Source organism: Bufo gargarizans, chromosome 1, assembly GCF_014858855.1.
Source record: "Bufo gargarizans isolate SCDJY-AF-19 chromosome 1, ASM1485885v1, whole genome shotgun sequence".
In the NCBI taxonomy this organism is placed as follows: Eukaryota; Metazoa; Chordata; class Amphibia; order Anura; family Bufonidae; genus Bufo; species Bufo gargarizans.
The window spans coordinates 69555517-69574820 of record NC_058080.1 but is presented as its reverse complement, the minus strand read 5'-3'; the positions used below and the strand labels follow the sequence as shown (position 1 = coordinate 69574820).

Below are 19304 nucleotides of genomic sequence, written 5' to 3'. Positions count from 1 at the left end.
CAGCATGTAATTAGCGCGGAGATCAGAGCAACGGTAATACATTTCAAAAACTGGTCTGGGAGGCTTCCAAGAGGTCTACAGCAACATTAAAGGAGCTGCAGGAATATCTGGCAAGTACTGACTGTGTGGTACATGTGCCAACAATCTCCCGTATTCTTCATATGTTTGGGCTATGGGGTAGAGTGGCAAGACGAAAGCCTTTTCTTACGAAGAAAAACATCCAAGCCAGGCTACATTTTGAAAAAACACATCTGAAGTCTCCCAAAAGCATGTGGGAAAAGGTGTTATGGTCTGATGGAACCAAGGTTGAAACTTTTTGGCCATAATTCCAAAAGATATCTTTGGCACAAAAACAACACTGCACATCAGCAAAAGAACACCATGCCCACATGGAAGCATGGTGGTGGCAGCATCATGCCAAGGGGCTTCAGCTAGAACTGGGGCCTTAGTTAAGCTAGACGGAATTATGAACAGTTCCAAATACCGGTCAATATTGGCACAAAACCTTCAGGCTTCTGCTAGAAAGCTGAACATGAAGAGGAACTTCATCTTTCAGCATGACAACGACCCAAAGCATACATCCAAATCAACAAAGGAATGGCTTCACCAGAAGAAGATTAAAGTTTTGGAATGGCCCAGCCAAAGCCCAGACCTGAATCTGATTGACAATCTGTGGGGTGATCTGAAGAGGGCTGTGCACAGGAGATGCCCTCGCAATCTGACAGATTTGGAGTGTTTTTGCAAAGAAGAGTGGGCAAAGCTTGCCAAGTCAAAATGTGCCATGCTGATAGACTCATACCCAAAAAGACTGAGTGCTGTAATAAAATCAAAAGGTGCTTGAACAAAGTATTTGTTTAAGGGTGTGCACACTTATGCAACCGCATTATTTTATTTTTATATTTTTTCTTCCATTCACCTAAAAGATTTCTCTTTGTTTTTCAATTGAGTGGTACAGTTTATAGGTCACATTAACGGTGGAAAAAGTTCTGAAATGATTTATCTTTGTCTCATTTTTTTACAGCACAGAAACCTGACATTTTAACAGGGGTGTGTAGACTTTATATATCCACTGTATATAGACATACACTAGAGACAATTTCAACAGGAAGCTTATTAACCTAGCATTGTAGTAAATCCATACAAGATGGAAACTCTTCCAGGTGACGGACTTGCTAGGATGAGTAACTAGAGTCCCAATTCTAGATTTAAAGACAGCTCTGCATAGACATTGTAATATCTCACTATGGCTGCAACTTTCTGGCCACTTATAGGCTGCAGGCATAATGGATCTGCAGCAAAATGCAATTCGTATTACATGTGAATGAGTCCCTGGGGTGAAAATTGTGCTGAAAATGAACCCACAATTGCCATTGCATTAGAGCTGCACCTAAACTGCACTGTGTGAATAAACCCTGATGACAGAAAGTCCACTTTGGAGTATAAACTGCTGCCACAGAAAATGAATTACTGTGCCGACTAAGGCTTGTTTCAGGTGATAATAAAACAGCTGTATATTAACATCCATATTATGGCGGCATCTTTGCCATTCTTCACAAGCAAACTTAAAGCGTAGCGGAGTTGAAAAAAAAAAAAACGTTTGCACAATGGTGGTCCTTCTCGGTACAATCATAACTGTGAAGGAACTGGACTTTCCCATGTCTTTTTCAGCCTATTTATTCCCATTTTAAGTTGCACAGCTAGATGCATTTCTCTCACAATTAGACTAATGTTGGCCAAGTGTATGGGGAACCCCTGGCAATTTGAATCTTCCCAGTTCAGGGATCGATTCCCTGACCATTAGGATTCATTGGTCAATAGAATTTGCCACGTTTGAGCGTCAGCAAATGTAAGAGGATAATCAGCATTACGCGAACTGGTAATTTGGCAAGGTAAACTAGCAAATCGTTAAAACATTTTGCTAGTCAAGTTTTATGGCATCGTATTATGTGAGCTTGAGAGGCACACAGAACAATCCTTAAAAGGGTTGTCCCACAAAAATATTCTGAATCTGATTAATTTTGTAATTGCATGTAATTAAAAATGTAGTATAGCCACTGAGTTATTCAATAACATGTATCTGTATAGTTCCAGCTGCTGTTTTTTTTTTTCTTCCCCTATTTCTCTGTCCACCTCAGTAACATCGAAGAGGTGGTCGCACATGCTCACCTACATCCTTGAACTGCCACCAGACATATCTACTGTTAGAAGCTGTGACAGTTGCAAGGAGAGAGCTGCAGCAGAAAGGACACACCTCTGAGAAAGGACGTGCCCCCTGAGCTGTGATAGGCAAAGAGCCTCCGCAGAAAAGACATGGCCCCTGAGCTGTGATAAGGGAAAGAGTTGCAGAAGAAAGGACATGCACCCTGAGAACGGACATGGCCCATGAGCTGTGATAGGCAGAGCACTGCAGCAGAAAGGGCACACCCCTAGGAACTGAGCAAGGACGCACCCACTCAGCTGCTAGCCTAAAATAAATCAAGCAGAGCAATGAAGGTGGAGATCTCTGGATCCATGTGAGGTGCAGGGCTGGTTCTAGCTTTGTTAGAAAGACAATGTTATGTACTATATGATGTCTGGTTTAATTTTGTACATTAAAAGAGTTTTCTGGGAGTAGAATACTGATGACCTATCCTCAGGATAGGTCATCAATATTTGATCAGTGGTCGGACTCCTGGAACCCCTGGTGATCAGCTGTTGCACTCCAGTGAGCACTGTGGCCTCCTCACACCTTACCAAGCACAGCGCCTTGCATTCTATAGTGGCTGTTCTTGGTATTGCAGCCCTGGCTCATTCAGTTGAATGAGACTAAGCTGCACATAGGCCATGTGACCAATGAACATGATGTCAGTGGCCTGGGGTGTCGGGAGTCAGATTCCCGATCAGATATACTCTCGGAAAACCCCTTTAATCATGGGATAACACTTTTAAAACCTGTACCAGTCATCCAGCCATATGCTATTTAAAAAATCTGGTGCGGAAATGAAAAACAAATTGAATATGGAGTTGATTCATTGCTGAGTATAATTAGTATTGATGTTGGCTATCTGATGGGATCACTAATAACCTGCTGTCCACTGACGTACACTGCTTCTAAAAATTAAAAAAAAACGTTATTCTAATAATGAAACACTGCAGGCAGAGAGCACGTCAGAAGCCTGGACAATGCCAGCCTCATTAATATGCATTACCCTAGAAACGTCTAATTACAGCATTGGCACTATACACCACTATGAATTACTACCATCAGCTGGACAGCAAGGAGGCCATGGGTTGGGATCAAACACCGTCTTATTCCAGGTACTCCAATTTTCACCCAGAAACCTTTTTTTTTTTTAGCTAAATAGGATTCTTATAAATGGAAACAGTATATATGTGTCTAACCACAGGAGAAGACTGAGTAATTAAAGGGAGTCTGTCACCAGATAAACCAGGCACAGCGCCCTGAAGGGCTAGCTCAGCTGAATGTAAGGATACCGTTCACTTTGTGATATGTTGCTTCATTCTGGAAAAAAGGTACTTTTAATCCATATGTAAATGAGCAATTAAGTGCACTGAAGGTGGGACTAAGCTCCTCTGCCAACCCTCCCTCTCCTTCTTGATTGGACAACGACAGGTTCCTGAATAGTCATCTCAATCAAGGAGGGGGCAGGCAGAGGGAGCAGGAAGGGCAAGGGTGCACAGAGCAGCTTAGCTCCACCTTCACTGCACTTAACTGCTCATTTGCATATGGATTAAAAGTGATTTTTCTCCTGAATGAAGCAACAGATCACTAAGTGAAAGGTATGATTACATTCAGCAGAGCTAGCCCTACAAGGCATTGGGAGGGGTTTATCACAGAATTTTTTGATGACAGACTACCTTTAAGATGCCATGACATGCATATTACATAACAAGCTGGACATGCTGGGAGTTTTAGTCCTCTCCTCATACCTCATCTTGTAATGTCCTCTGATATTACATAACAGGAGGTAAAAGCGGAGAGGACTACAACTCCCAGCACTTCCCTGGCAGTTACATTGAATCCTTCACTTCCTCCCATGCATCACTGGTCTTCTTCTTCATTACTTTACTGCACTGCATAGCTCCGCCTCCTGTTCTGGTCACATGATAGTGAGGTCAGCACGGAAAACTCGCTCGTCTGAAAGGGCCAGGACGATGGATAGGGGAGGGTAGTCATCTGCCTATGGCACCACTTCGCCCCATAAAGGGGGGCGCATTCATGGCCGTCCAACTTCACAAGCCTCAGGCCGCTAGGCCTCAAGCCTGTGAGGCATTAGAACAGAGCAAGAAGCCGCAATGACATCACTGCAACTTCCTGCTCTGGGTATTGCATGATGACGTCATCACGTGAGACCTGAAGCAGGAGTGGTGATGTCATTGGGACCGCATGCATCAGGACGCAGCAACACAAGCCACAGATAACACTGGTCTGCATCGCAGACAGTGCGGGGGGACGGGAGGGAGGTGTTTATTTATTTTTTATCCTAAATGTCTACACAGCTGGGGGCACCAGGAAAGGGGGGATGGAGATCATTATATATACCTGGCACTACTGGGGAGGAATGGAGGAGCATTATATACATACTGACACTACGGGGGACAGAGGTCGCAATTCCGCCTGTACAAGCGTCATAGACGCCTGTTCAGCCCATTTTACTCCCTGGAAAAAGCCTAAGGCGTACTAATGCACATTAGACTTTTCCCTGCTTTTCATCAGCATATGGTGCGCTGTGACCGGTACAGGCAGCGCAGCGATGCCCGCAGTAACCAATAGCAAAGCTCAGGACGGCAAGGAGCTTTGCTATTGGTTAGTTTGGGCGGGCGCAGGAGCGATAGAGGTCCTGCATCAGGAGAAGCCGGCGGGCGCTGGAAGGAGGAGGTGCTGGCTCCCGGGGGATGTTTGAATATGGAGTGGCGGGCGCTCTGCACATGGACCCTGGCAGCGGTGGAGCTAAAGCAGGGGTGCACAACCTGCGGCCCGGGGGCCACATGCGGCCCTTGATACCATTCTGTGCGGCCCCCAACCATCTGGTAACAGACATGTATGCCTATGTCTGGTGGCTGCTCACATGTATTTTTCATGTATTTCTCCCATTAGATGGGAGTCCTGGAAGTGTAACTAGACATTAATGGTATATAATGTGTGTTCAATATGCCATAAGTACAATATTTCAGTTGTTAATAAGCCTTTAAATTTTTAAATTTTTATTTCGGCCCTCGTCATTGGTTCAGTCTGGCAATGTGGCCCCCAACCAGGAAACGTTGTGCACCCCTGAGCTAAAGACTGGGCCCGGACATAAAGATGGACGCAGAACAAGGTGACAGCAGCGTGTAACATAACGGTGTGTGTGACGTATGTAGTGCAGTGTGTGATCATCACACGCTGCACTACATACATCACACACATGTATACATCACACGCTGCACTACATACATCACACACATGTACACATCACACGCTGCACTACATACATCACACACTTGTATACATCACACGCTGCACTACATACACACACATGTATACATCACACGCTGCACTACATACATCACACACATGTATACATCACACGCTGCACTACATACATCACACACATGTACACATCACACGCTGCACTACATACATCACACACATGTATACATCACACGCTGCACTACATACATCACACACATGTACACATCACACGCTGCACTACATACATCACACACATGTACACATCACACGCTGCACTACATACATCACACACATGTACACATCACACGCTGCACTACATACATCACACACATGTACACATCACACGCTGGCCTACATACATCACACACATGTACACATCACACGCTGCACTACATACATCACACACATGTACACATCACACGCTGCACTACATACATCACACACATGTACATATCACACGCTGCACTACATACATCACACACATGTACACATCACACGCTGCACTACATACATCACACACATGTACACATCACACGCTGCACTACATACATCACACACATGTATACATCACACGCTGCACTACATACATCACACACATGTACACATCACACGCTGCACTACATACATCACACACATGTACACATCACACGCTGGCCTACATACATCACACACATGTACACATCACACGCTGCACTACATACATCACACGCTGCACTACATACATCACACACATGTACACATCACACGCTGCACTACATACATCACACACATGTACATATCACACGCTGCACTACATACATCACACACATGTACACATCACACGCTGCACTACATACATCACACACATGTACACATCACACGCTGCACTACATACATCACACACATTTATACATCACACGCTGCACTACATACATCACACATATGTACACATCACACGATGCACTACATACATCACACACATGTACACATCACACGCTGCACTACATACATCACACACATGTACACAACACGATGCACTACATACATCACACACATCACACGCTGCACTACATACATCACACACATGTACACATCACACGCTGCACTACATACATCACACACATGTACACATCACACGCTGCACTACATACATCACACACATGTACACAACACGATGCACTACATACATCACACACATCACACGCTGCACTACATACATCACACACATGTATACATCACACGCTGCACTACATACATCACACACATGTATACATCACACGCTGCACTACATACATCACACACATGTATACATCACACGCTGCACTACATACATCACACACATGTATACATCACACGCTGCACTACATACACACACATGTATACATCACACAATGCACTACATACATCACACACATGTATACATCACACGCTGCCCTACATACAGTACATCACACACATGTACACATCACACACTGCACTACATACATCACACACATGTATACATCACACGCTGGCCTACATACATCACACATATGTATACATCACACGCTGCACTACATACATCACACACATGTATACATCACACGCTTCCCTACATACATCACACACATGTACACATCACACGCTGCACTACATACATCACACACATGTATACATCACACGCTGCAATACATACATCACACACATGTATACATCACACGCTGCAATACATACATCACACATGTATACATCACACGATGCACTACATACATCACACACATGTATACATCACACGCTGGCCTACATACATCACACATATGTATACATCACACGCTTCCCTACATACATCACACACATGTATACATCACACGCTGCACTACATACATCACACACATGTATACAGCACACGCTTCCTTACATACATGACACACATGTATACATCACACACATGTATACATCACACACATGTATACATCACACACATGTATACATCACACACATGTATGTGGTGCAGTATGTAGTGAATGCAGACAGGCTATTATAGCCGAGTGGTAAAGTACAGGGAAGATCCGCCATATTGGACTGGACTTTATAACTTTGCTATAATAGCTTGATGCTATTTAGACCAGTAATGGTCCCCTGCATAAATCCCCACCTCTTAGGCCCCGTTCACACCACCACTATTTATTTCTGTTGCTCTGCTCATCTAATGGAGCAGAACAACAAAAATAACGGAAGTGCTGGATCAGGCACGTAAGGGTGGGTTTTTGTAATACGATCAACATACACAACAGATGCCATACTGTGACATCCATCACCATGGAGTTTCATAGTAAAAATAAATGAAAAATACTTTTTTTGAGGACTCGGCAGGATAAAAAAGTGTAGTGTACCATGTTTTTGCATCCTGTAAAGTCCAGCAAAAAACATGTATGCTAACGTATCTTTTTTTTTTTACAATGGAATTCTATGGTGACAGATGCCACAGTATGGAGTCTGTTAATGTATATACGTTTTTTGTGTGTACAATTAATATATAGCAAAAATATCATGTGAACCTGGCCTAACTGACAGGGAAGAAGCTGAACAGACCCCGCCGACTATGATTGAGTTTGTTCAGTTTCCATATGTAGTGTCCCATTAGGTAAATGTGGGCACTACATAAGGGTTAATTGGGCCACGTTGTTCTCCACCTCCTGAGGAACAGTGAAATTGTATTTTACAGTCCATTTAAATGTATATTGCTATGTTATTTATGTGTATTCTCCCTGTTTATCTGTGTATCAGGCCTATTGGGGTGTAGTTCCTCCTCCTAGACAGTAGAGGGTGCTAGGGAACCCCTAATATATATAGTCAGGTCCTGTGCAGGGAAAGGGGAGTCTGTGTAGTCAGGAGTCTGTGTAGAGCCAGAAGAGAGTGAGCACTTCAGCAGAGAGGAGCTGAAGGCCACCTCCTGACATGCAGCTAGACAGCCCAGGCTTCTAGTTGCCACCAGGGGAAGAAGTTACCTCCTGAGAAACCTGCAGTTCCCACAACCAAAGTGCAGAGCAGAGCAGAAGTGTAACCAGCCAACCTGAGAGCTGAAGGGCAGAGTATCTACTTAATGCAAGGATATATATATACCTGAGGAAGTTTTGGTGACCAAGGATAAAGCCAGCATTAGGGCATACGGGCCTTGGGATTAAGACAGACAGGAGTTCTGAGGAATAGTGCACAGGATTTCTGAGAAAAGGTGCAGCCTGATCTGTAAGTGTTTTAACCCTCTGAGTATCTTGCAAGAACATTGTACCTGCCATTTGTAAAACCTGGCTTATGTAAAAGGAAGTTTTGGTTCACTACAACATCGTGTTCCTTAATTATTCCTATCATCAATCGGTGTGCCACCGTTACCGGCACTGGCGTCACGAATCTTAAAGGGATCTTGCCACCGGCACATTAAACACCTGCAACATCCAGGGCACCTCATCTACCATCAGGCCTGGTCCCTATACACAGAGAGTACCCCAGAGGTCCCCTGTGCCAGCCTCTCCATCACTGCTGTACGCCTGCCCAGGGTCTTTCAAGAAATTGTGAGTAACCCAGAGCAACCCTCGTTTGCCTAAGTAACCGTGACCTCACCATCGCAATACCCTGCAGGGCTGCGTACTGCACATTCACGAGCCTGTTTTTTACCAGACCAAAAAGGGGCTGCATACATATATATATACTGGCACTATGGGGGGAGCATTATATATTGGAACTAGTGGGGGGCACTACAGGGGAACATTAAGATTTTATTATTACTACTAGGGTACTGTAGGGGCACCCGGCTCCCCATGCCGATCAGCTGTTTGAGGAGACGGCGTGTGCTGTGCGCACGTGCCGTCTCCCTTCTCTCTTCCTGCTCACCGCTGCATGTCTATGGGACAGCAGTAGTGAACAGCTTGCACCGTCTGCTCAAACAGCTGATCGGCGGGGGGTGTCAGGTGTCAGACTGTGTTTTTAACACATTATTACAAGATTTGGGGCCCCACTTTTGATTTTGCCCAGGGCCACATTTTGTCTAAAACCGGCCTTGGTCACCTGTCACTGATGCATATGTCACATACTGCACATACACCACTGATACACAGAACATATATAGCGCACACCAATCACACATAGGAAACAACCAATGCCCACACCAATACATTTATGCCTAGCCCTATTACGTGTAGCACTGTCAATCTAGTGTAGCAGGGCGTGGCCAGAGGTGGGAGAATGGAGCCTCTAGGAGCAGGAACAACGCCCCCCCCCCCCTCTCCTAGAGGCTAATTAGCATTTTCTAAACGTTATATTTCTGGAGTAGATAAAAGTAGGAATAGACTAGTTAGGTTTAGCTGACATTAGGGTTAATTCTGGTGACAGAAACCCTTTAATACAAGGCACTCACTACAATGTATTGCGATTGTCCATATTGCCTCCTTTCCATCACATTATACACAGCACATATCTGTGGTTATTACCACCGTGTAATCCAGCAGCGGTGGCCGTGCTTGCACACCATAGGTAAAGGTGTTGGCCTATGTGCACTTCCAGCCTTTCCCTATAGTGTGTAAGCACTGCCACTGCTGTATTACACAGTGGTAATAACCACGGATGCATGCTGTGTATATTGTGATGGAAAGGAGGCAATATGGATAATAACGATATATTAGTAAGTGCCTTGTATTAACTGCATGATAAATGCCTTTTTACTGAAGTGAGACAAACCCCTTTAAAGGGCTTCTGTCACCCCACTAAAGTGATATTTTTTTTTTGGGCTAGTGAAATTAGTTATATTGCGATATATGACAATATAATTGTGGTACTTACTTTGATCCAGCAGTTTCTGCAAAAAACAAAGTTTTATAATATGTAAATTCGGTCTCTACCAGCAAGTAGGGCGGCTACTTGCTGGTAGCTGCTGCAGAAATCCGCCCCCTCGTCGTGTTGATTGACAGGGCCAGCCGGGATCTCCTCCTCCGGCCAGCCCTGTCGGCATTTCAAAAATCGCGCGCCTGTGTTGATTCGGCGCAGGCGCTCTGAGATGAGGAGGCTCGTCTCCTCAGAACTCCCTCAGTGCGCCTGCGCCGATGACATCACCGAAATAGAAGACGTCATCGGCGCAGGTGCACTGAGGGAGTGCTGAGCCTCCTCATCTCAGAGCGCCTGCGCCGAATCAACACAGGCGCGCGATTTTTGAAATGCCGACAGGGCTGGCCGGAGGAGGAGATCCCGGCTGGCCCTGTCAATCAACACGACGAGGGGGCGGATTTCTGCAGCAGCTACCAGCAAGTAGCCGCCCTACTTGCTGGTAGAGACCGAATTTACATATTATAAAACTTAGTTTTTTGCAGAAACTGCTGGATCAAAGTAAGTAACACAATTATATTGTCATATATCGCAATATAACTAATTTCACTAGCCCAAAAAAAAAAAATCACTTTAGTGGGGTGACAGAAGCCCTTTAAGCATAAATGTCTGGACTGAAATTTACCAAATCGTAACCTCCTCAGATTGCACATCATCTACAGTATAATTAAAAGGGTTGTCCTACCATAATGACCTATCGCCTATCTACAGGTTAGGTGATAAATATCAGATTGCTGGGGTCTGACTGCTGGAACACCCACTGATCATGAAAAAAGGGGTCCTGAGACATTTAATTACATTACCATCAATCTATGTACACAAGGGTCTTAAGACCACGTTCTCTTGATCACGGGGGTCCCAGCAGTCAGACCCCCATCAATCAGGCACTTATCACCTGTCGTGTCATAGCTGTTGGACCTTTTCACATTCCCTCTCTTTAAAGGTTTTCTTTGGGTGTAAAAATAAATAAATAAGTAAAATAAATATAAAAAATCTGGCCCAAAATATGTGTCAAACTAAAACAGAAATGCTTGCCTATTAAAGGGTCTGTGTCCACTTTTCTAGTTATCCTCTATCCACAGGATCGGGGATAACTAAGTGATCCGTGGGGGTCTGTACGCTGGAGCCCCCACTGATCCCCCTTCTTGATTGAGTGGCACGTCGAGCATATGCCCTGCCCCTCCATCCATTCTCTAGTCTATGGGGTCGCTGGAGATGTCAAAGTACAGCGCTGGCTAATTCTAGTTTTCCCCAAAGAGAATGAATGGAGCAACGCATGTGTAGCCTGTCACACCATCAAAAAGGAGGAACAGGACCCATTCCTGGAATCAGTGGGGGTGGTGGAGGGGGTTGCAGAATCGGACCCCACTAATCATATAGTTATGCCCTATGGTGTGGAGAGGATAACTTGAAAACCCGCACAACCCCTTTAAATCCTCCACCACTCCACCACCAGTATCTCTTTACATGGCAGCAGTGATACCTGTAGGTACGGAATATCATCACTGCCGCCATGTAAACCATTAGTGTCAATACTGGAGAATGTGACGCACTGTGCAGAATTTTTCAGGCATAAGTCTAACCCCCTTTGCAGGTCATAACCTTTAACAAAGCAAAAGCAAAGATGCTAGAGGAGCAACGTGAGCAAAGGGCACAACCGGAGGGTCATAACTGAAGCAGAGACATTTGGGTCACCTGAGGCAGGGCAATAGTGAGGATCCTGGGGCAGGGGGAACTGGAGAAGAGGCAATATTAGTGGTGTATTTAGAGTGGGGCATCTGGAGCTGGGGCACGAATGGGGGGGCACCTAAAGCAGAGACATTAGGGTCGCCTGAGGCAGGGTAATAGTGGTGATCCTGGAGCAGAGGTATTGGGGGCAACTGGAAAAGATGCAGTATTAGGGGTGCATTTAGAGTGGGGACATTGGTGGGCATCTAGAGATGGGTGCAGCTAAAGCAGAGGCATTGGGGGTACCTAGGGAAGAGTCCCCCCAATGCCACTCTGAATTCTGCAGAGAGCAGCACACATTCATAGATCTGTGTCTGCTATAAACAAATCCCCTATTTTCCCCTTACAGTCTCCTACAGGTAACTACTGCCACACACCTGAGAAATCGGCCCAGCACCGCAGAGGAGTCCTTCTCTCCAGCAGCCGGTTTTCTGACAGCAGGGAGGGCAGGAAGATGGCAAGACATGTTCTCTCCTCCTTCACTGCCAGCAGCCAGGAAGTTTAGGAAGTATTATCTTTAACATGGCCAAGACAGATACGTCTTGAACACCATTGAATGTCAATGGAGGATGGATCTATTTTCTATTGTGTCACATTGTGTCTATTGTGTCAGTGAAAATGGATCCGTCCCCATTGACTTACATTGTAAGTCAGGATGGATCCGTTTGGCTCAGTTTCGTCAGACGGACACCAAAACGCTGCAAGCAACGTTGTGATGTCCGCCTCCAAAGATGAACGGAGACAGAACGGAGGCAAACTGATGCATTCTGAGCGGATCCTTTTTTTCCATTCAGAATGCATTAGGGCAAAACTGATCCATTTTGGACCGCTTGTGAGAGCCCTGAACGGATCTCACAAACGGAAACCCAAAACGCCAGTGTGAAAGTAGCCTATTTATCTCTTGCAGTTCATCCTCATTCAAGTCAATGCGGCTGAGCTGCAATACCAAGCACTACCACTATACGATGTACGGCGCTGTGATTGGAAAGCTACCGGGACCCTGCATCGTTCACCGGAGCTCCAGTGAGCGCATTGGAAACCTGAAAGGGCTGATAAGCAGGAATGCTGGGACTTTGACCCCCCGCCAATTTGATAATAAGGACCTATCCTTAAGATAAGTCATCATTAGATTTTCCATGTTAATCCCTTTAAAGAGTTTTTGATGTTACCCATACCTATCTATACAGTATACAGCACATAAAGGGTATGGTCGGAGGTCCTCCCTCCAATAGATAACATAGAGTGGCTCCTACTTCGGAGGACCTGGGGCAGGCTTGAATTACATGGTCATCCATTCATTTGACAGGGCACAGTGTAATCCTGCATTTTCTCAGAAGTGAGACAACCCCTTTAATCAAGCCCATAACAGCTACATGGCCGGTTGCTGGTATGCATCTCCATGCCAGATTGTTTTGGGCACACATAGTAGATGGGCAAGTTGTAAGATTTTCCTCCATAACATACTGTGATCTGCACCCTTGCCCTATATCCTCAGTGTGGTCCCGATCCTGCCAAACCTGTGCTACGCAAAGGGTGTAATCCACTGCAAATCTGCATTTTACACCCTGTGTGAATATACCCTTGTGCAATGGTTCGCTTCTGTGTACAAGCCATCAACTTCCACGATGTGGCCAGTCATTGTCGGGCATGCTCTACCATTGGTGATTGTGTGTGGCAGTGGGTAGCAAGTGGGGATATTAGTATAGCCCGCTGAGCTGTTCTGTTCAATAAAATGTATCTGTGCTTTTTGTTCTTTTCCTTACTTCTCTGTCCACCTCACTGAGGCGGTCGCACATGCTCAGTTTAAATCTTCAACTGCCATAAGGCATATCTTCTGTTAGAGGCTGTGGCAGTTACAGGGAAAGAGCTACAGCATAAAGGAGACCTCCCCTGAGCCATGATATGGAGACCCCCTGAGATGTGATAGTGAGAGAGCTGCAGCAGACAGGACATGTCCTCTGAGATGTGATAGAGCTGCAGCAGACAGGACATGTCCTCTGAGATGTGATAGAGCTGCAGCAGACAGGACATGTCCTCTGAGATGTGATAGAGCTGCAGCAGACAGGACATGTCCTCTGAGATGTGATAGAGCTGCAGCAGACAGGACATGTCCTCTGAGATGTGATAGAGCTGCAGCAGACAGGACATGTCCTCTGAGATGTGATAGAGCTGCAGCAGACAGGACATGTCCTCTGAGATGTGATAGAGCTGCAGCAGACAGGACATGTCCTCTGAGATGTGATAGAGCTGCAGCAGACAGGACATGTCCTCTGAGATGTGATAGAGCTGCAGCAGACAGGACATGTCCTCTGAGATGTGATAGAGCTGCAGCAGACAGGACATGTCCTCTGAGATGTGATAGAGCTGCAGCAGACAGGACATGTTCTCTGAGATGTGATAGAGCTGCAGCCAGTGGCGTCGCCAGGGGGGGCCAGAGGGGGCCACGGCCCCCCCCCCTACATCATGCTGTGCCCCCCATGTACCCCCCTCAACTATAATGCCCCCCCAAGTGAGCCGCCGCAGTCGGGCACAGGGAGATGAGCGCTTCCATTGCGCTCATCTCCATAGTAATCTGCCTGTGCTGCGGCGGTGCAGGGGAGGGAGAGGCGTGTCCCTTCCCCTTCCTCTGATAGGCTGCTGGCCTAGTGCAGTATACCGCTACACTGTGTAATCTGTTCTATAAGCACCCTTGTTTTGTGGCGGTGGACAGAAAATAATCTGGAAGTGCCCCTCCGAGACCAGGCTCTGGATCCGCCACTGGTCTGGACCGCTCACAGGAGTGTACATTTCTTCTAAACTGTAATCCGCATCCTCTGACCTGCAGAAATCAGCACTCACTCGGTAACAACTAACAGGCAGTACCTGTAGGCTGTAGCCTGGCCCTGTTACCGAAGCTAGCCGAGTGGTGTAAGGTTAAGGTACTAGTAGAGATGAGCGGCCGCTGAATCCTGATTTAAAGTTAAAGTTGTCATCTGTGGATGACACTGTTATAGGGAGGGAGATCTGTGGATGACACTGTTCTAGGGAGGAAGATCTGTGGATGACACTGTTATAGGGAGGAGGATCTGTGGCTGACACTGTTCTAGGGAGGAGGATCTGTGGCTGACACTGTTATAGGGAGGGAGATCTGCTGATGACACTGTTATAGGGAGGGAGATCTGTGGCTGACACTGTTATAGGGAGGGATATTTGTGGATGACACTGTTATGGAGGGGGAAATGGGGATGACACTGTCATGGGGTGGATCTGTGGATGACACATATAGCATAAGATGCTATATACGGTATGTGGCATCCACAGATCCCCCCCATAGCAGTGTCATCCACAGATCCCCCTTCCTATAAAAGTGTCATCCACAGATCCCCCTCCCTATAAAAGTGTCATCCACAGGCAACTAGGACATGTCGAAATCTGAGTGATTTTTATATATTTTTTTTAAACCACAGACAGCAGGACTTTTCTTCCCTGTTGTGCTTTTTGGTATTGGGTAAAGTATTGCAGCATTTCTAAGCGTACTTGTGTAAATGTATCATTGTTATAGCTGCCCCCCCTACTTTTGTCCTGGCCCCCAGTGTGCCCCCCCCCCAAAAAAAAATTGAAAGCTAGAGACGCCACTGGCTGCAGCAGACAGGACATGTCCTCTGAGTTGCAATAGGGAGAGAGCTGCGGAAGAAAGCCCACTGCTTTGTTACCCACCTTCGTTTCTTTCTTGCAGATAATGGACTTTTGTCTTCGTCAGTGTTCACCAGACCCTCCCGGATCCTCTTCTCAAGGGCCGTCCACAGCTCCTGCTGCTTCCTGGAGTACAGAATACAAATGAGAAGGAATGCTGCTTGTATTAGTCTTTAAGATCTGTCCTTCAGATAAACCCCTAATCCTTTTACACTGCACCCTAGATTTATTAATAGAGGAGACAAAGATGTATTCACCCCTGCTGTGTGCAGGAGATGAGCAGCGGAAAGCTCTGCCGCACTCCTAATGTTAGGCATGTTGCAGGCACGGTGTAGGAAGGCAATATGTGTTTCAAATATCAAATCCGTGGGGGCTTTCTCCTTACCATGTGGGATAAATAATGTAATTATTGCTGGATCAGTACAATTAGGGTAATACCATACATAATGTGTGTTTTTTTTTTTACCGTTTTATCACCTTTCTACAATTGCAGCACATTTCATGGAAAAATGACAGGATAAGGGTACTTTCACACTGGCGTCGCTGGATTCCGGCAAGCAGATCCGGCAATCTGTATGCAAACGTATACCATTTGTAGACGGATCCGGATGCGGATCCGTCTTACAAATGTATTGCAAGAACGGATCCGTCTCTCCGTTTGTCATCTGGAAAGACGGATCCGGTGTATTTATCTTTTTCACATTCTTAAAGGTCGGCGCATGCGCAGACCGCAAAACTGGATCTGTTTTACCGGAACACTTAGGGCCGTACAGGAATTTCAATGTAAAATAATGCCGGATCCGGCAAGTGTCCTGGAATTTTGGGCGGAGAAAATACTGCAACATGTATGCGGTATTTTCTCCGTCCAAGAACCGTACAGTGACTGAACGGAAGACATCCTGGTGCATCCTGAACGGATTGCTCTCCATTCAGAATTTATTAGGATAAAACCGGAAAAGAAAAATGCTAGGTATTGACGGAACTCAATACCGGAAAAGAAAAATGCTAGTGTGAAAGTACCCTAAGAATACAATTATTGATGTTTATGTGTGTGAGGGGCAAGTGTTTGTTTGACATATTTTACCCCAAGATCCAGACGCTGGTATCAAACTGATAAGAGTTTGACTGTGTTTCTATGAGGTCAGGAGATCAGAGATAAGGCTTGACTTAAGCCATCAGCTGACAGAACGGAGGAGGAACAGTCTGCAAACCACATGTATCACAAAAACTGCTGACATTTTTTAATAGGGACCAAATGAAAAAATGATTTTAAGCCTAAAATGGCATTATAAAAAAATTGCACTGAAGGTGTCCATAACCTACGTTATATGTGTATATTCATATGGGGCAGTTTAGTTTTTGTGGTTTTCAAACAGTGTAACAGTTCGCAGTTTATTATTTTGTACATTGCGTTACAAAAGCGCGTATAATGGTTTAAAACGCGATGTGCTCCTCTGTCTAGTGTCTTATCTCTTGGCCACAGTGGACAGCAATTAAAAGGAGTACCTCTTGCTCCGGAGGACCTGACCGTCATTACACAGATACATTACAACGGGTACTATTTAATACCTATTTTCCCATGTGGCAGTAATGTAGAAAAATGTCAAACATCTGTCTAGGTTTTCCGCTGAAGGGAAGGATTATCTCATCAAGGAAACCTTGTCGAAAGTGGAGAGCCCCTTTAAATAACTACAGTGAATCTTCTTATTCGGGTTACTGTTTACATGGGGGCTGATCACCTGCTTCCAACCATCACGGCCCGCTCTACAAATTACATTTCATCCTCATTAATGAAGCCACAGGTCGTCTGAACTTCATTCCTGGTGCATCTGCTCAGAACATATGCAGTGGGTCAGGAATCATTCATTACTACACTGACACAATGCAAAGCTAGAGAACGGTAAACTGGAGACCACAGACAGACATAGCAGAGCCGAATCGATCATTTAACTCTGCGGGATCTCCAACTGTGTCGGTGGTCAGCACTCAGGAGGTTTACCTATGTTAAACTATGAGATAGCGCCATGAGTCCGGCCAAATAATAAATTTATCTCTGACACACGTCGCAAGCCTCAAGCATTTGTCAAAAAGATCACAGTTTCCAACAGCCTCAAATTTGCAGGGAATGTCCCTAATTTTTAGACACAATCCTGGAACATTTGGGCTGTCCTGGGTCAAGTGGGGGGGGGGGGTTAAGCCTCTCCAGAAGTGCGTGTCATAAATACCTCAAATTTACCAACAAGCATGTTGGTGAGCAGGGCCGTTTCTTGGGGCGGGCGGGCCGGGCACAGCAGGAGATGAGCGGTGCGCTTCCATTGTGGAAGCGCTCACTCATCTCTAAAGTCATCTCATCTGTATCGCCGTCAAATGTCTGTAATGCGGCAGGGCAGGGAGAGGTGTGTCCCCTCCCTGTTCCTCTGATAGCCTGCCGGCATAGTGCTGGCAGCCTATCAGAGGCCGGTGCAGGCGGCGTGATGACGTCATCGCGCCGCCTGAGCCAGCGAGGGACACCGGTCGGAAGAGGCTGCATCGCACCCTGGAGGAGGTAAGTATAAGTTTGGGTTTTTTTTATATGTAAAAATGACAATCCTGGCACATAAGGGGGGCTGATGGGCTGGCACAGACATAAGGGGGGATACTGGCTACTGGCACATAAGGGGGGCTACTGGCACATAAGGGGGGCTTCTGGCACAGACATAGGGGGTGCTTCTGGCAAAGACATAAGGGGGGCTTCTGGCACAGACATAAGGGGTGCTGCTGGCACAGACATAAGGGGGATACTGGCTACTGGCACATAAGGGGGGCTTCTGGCACAGACATAAGGGGGGCTCCTGGCACATGAGGGGGGCTACTGGCACATAAGGGGGGGCTACTGGCACAGACATAAGGGGGATGCTGGCACAGACATAAGGGGGGCTGCTGGCACATAAGGGGGCTTCTGGCACAGACATAAGGGGGGATGCTGGCACCTAAGGGGGGCTACTGCCACTTGATAGGGGGCTACTGGCACATAAGGGGGGCTACTGGCACTTGATAGGGGGGCTACTGGCACTTGATAGGGGGGCTACTGGCACTTGATAGGGGGGCTACTGGCACTTGATAGGGGGGCTACTGGCACTTGATAGGGGGGCACTCAGGCTACTGGCACATGATGGTGGGGGGCTCTTATTACTGGCACATGATTGGGGGGCATTTATGGGGGCACATCTTACTGGCACATGATATGGGGGCACATCTTACTGGTACATGATTGGGGGCATCTATTGGGGCACTTATTACTGGCACATTATTGAGTGGTACTATAGGGACATCTACAGAGGCTAAAAAGAAGGGGTATGTTATATGGGGGCTCTGTATAGGGGCATTTTATACTGGGATACATTATGACATGACTGTTTTAGGAACTTTTTCCATCCCCCTATTTTTTCCACTGCCTCATTTGCTAAAAGTTGTTCCTTTGGAGCAGGCATGCTCAACCTGCGGCCCTCCAGCTGTTGCAAAACTACAACTCCCAGCATGCCCTAAAAGCCTACAGCTATAAGCCTACAGCAGGGCATTGTGGGAGTTATAGTTTTACAACAGCTGGAGGGCCGTAGGTTGAGCATGCCTGCTTTAGAGGGTA

The 19304-nt window shown here is 46.2% G+C and overlaps 1 protein-coding gene across 1 annotated transcript in view; it reads right to left on the bottom strand.

The window, feature by feature from the left end:
* The window catches only part of EVC2 (EvC ciliary complex subunit 2), a 193812-nt gene that overhangs the window by 7292 nt on the left and 167216 nt on the right, over window positions 1-19304 (bottom strand). Inside the window, exon 21 of the mRNA XM_044282668.1 lies at window positions 15707-15808. Within this exon, the coding sequence (XP_044138603.1) occupies window positions 15707-15808 (102 nt within the window). The remainder of the gene's footprint in view (window positions 1-15706; window positions 15809-19304) is intronic.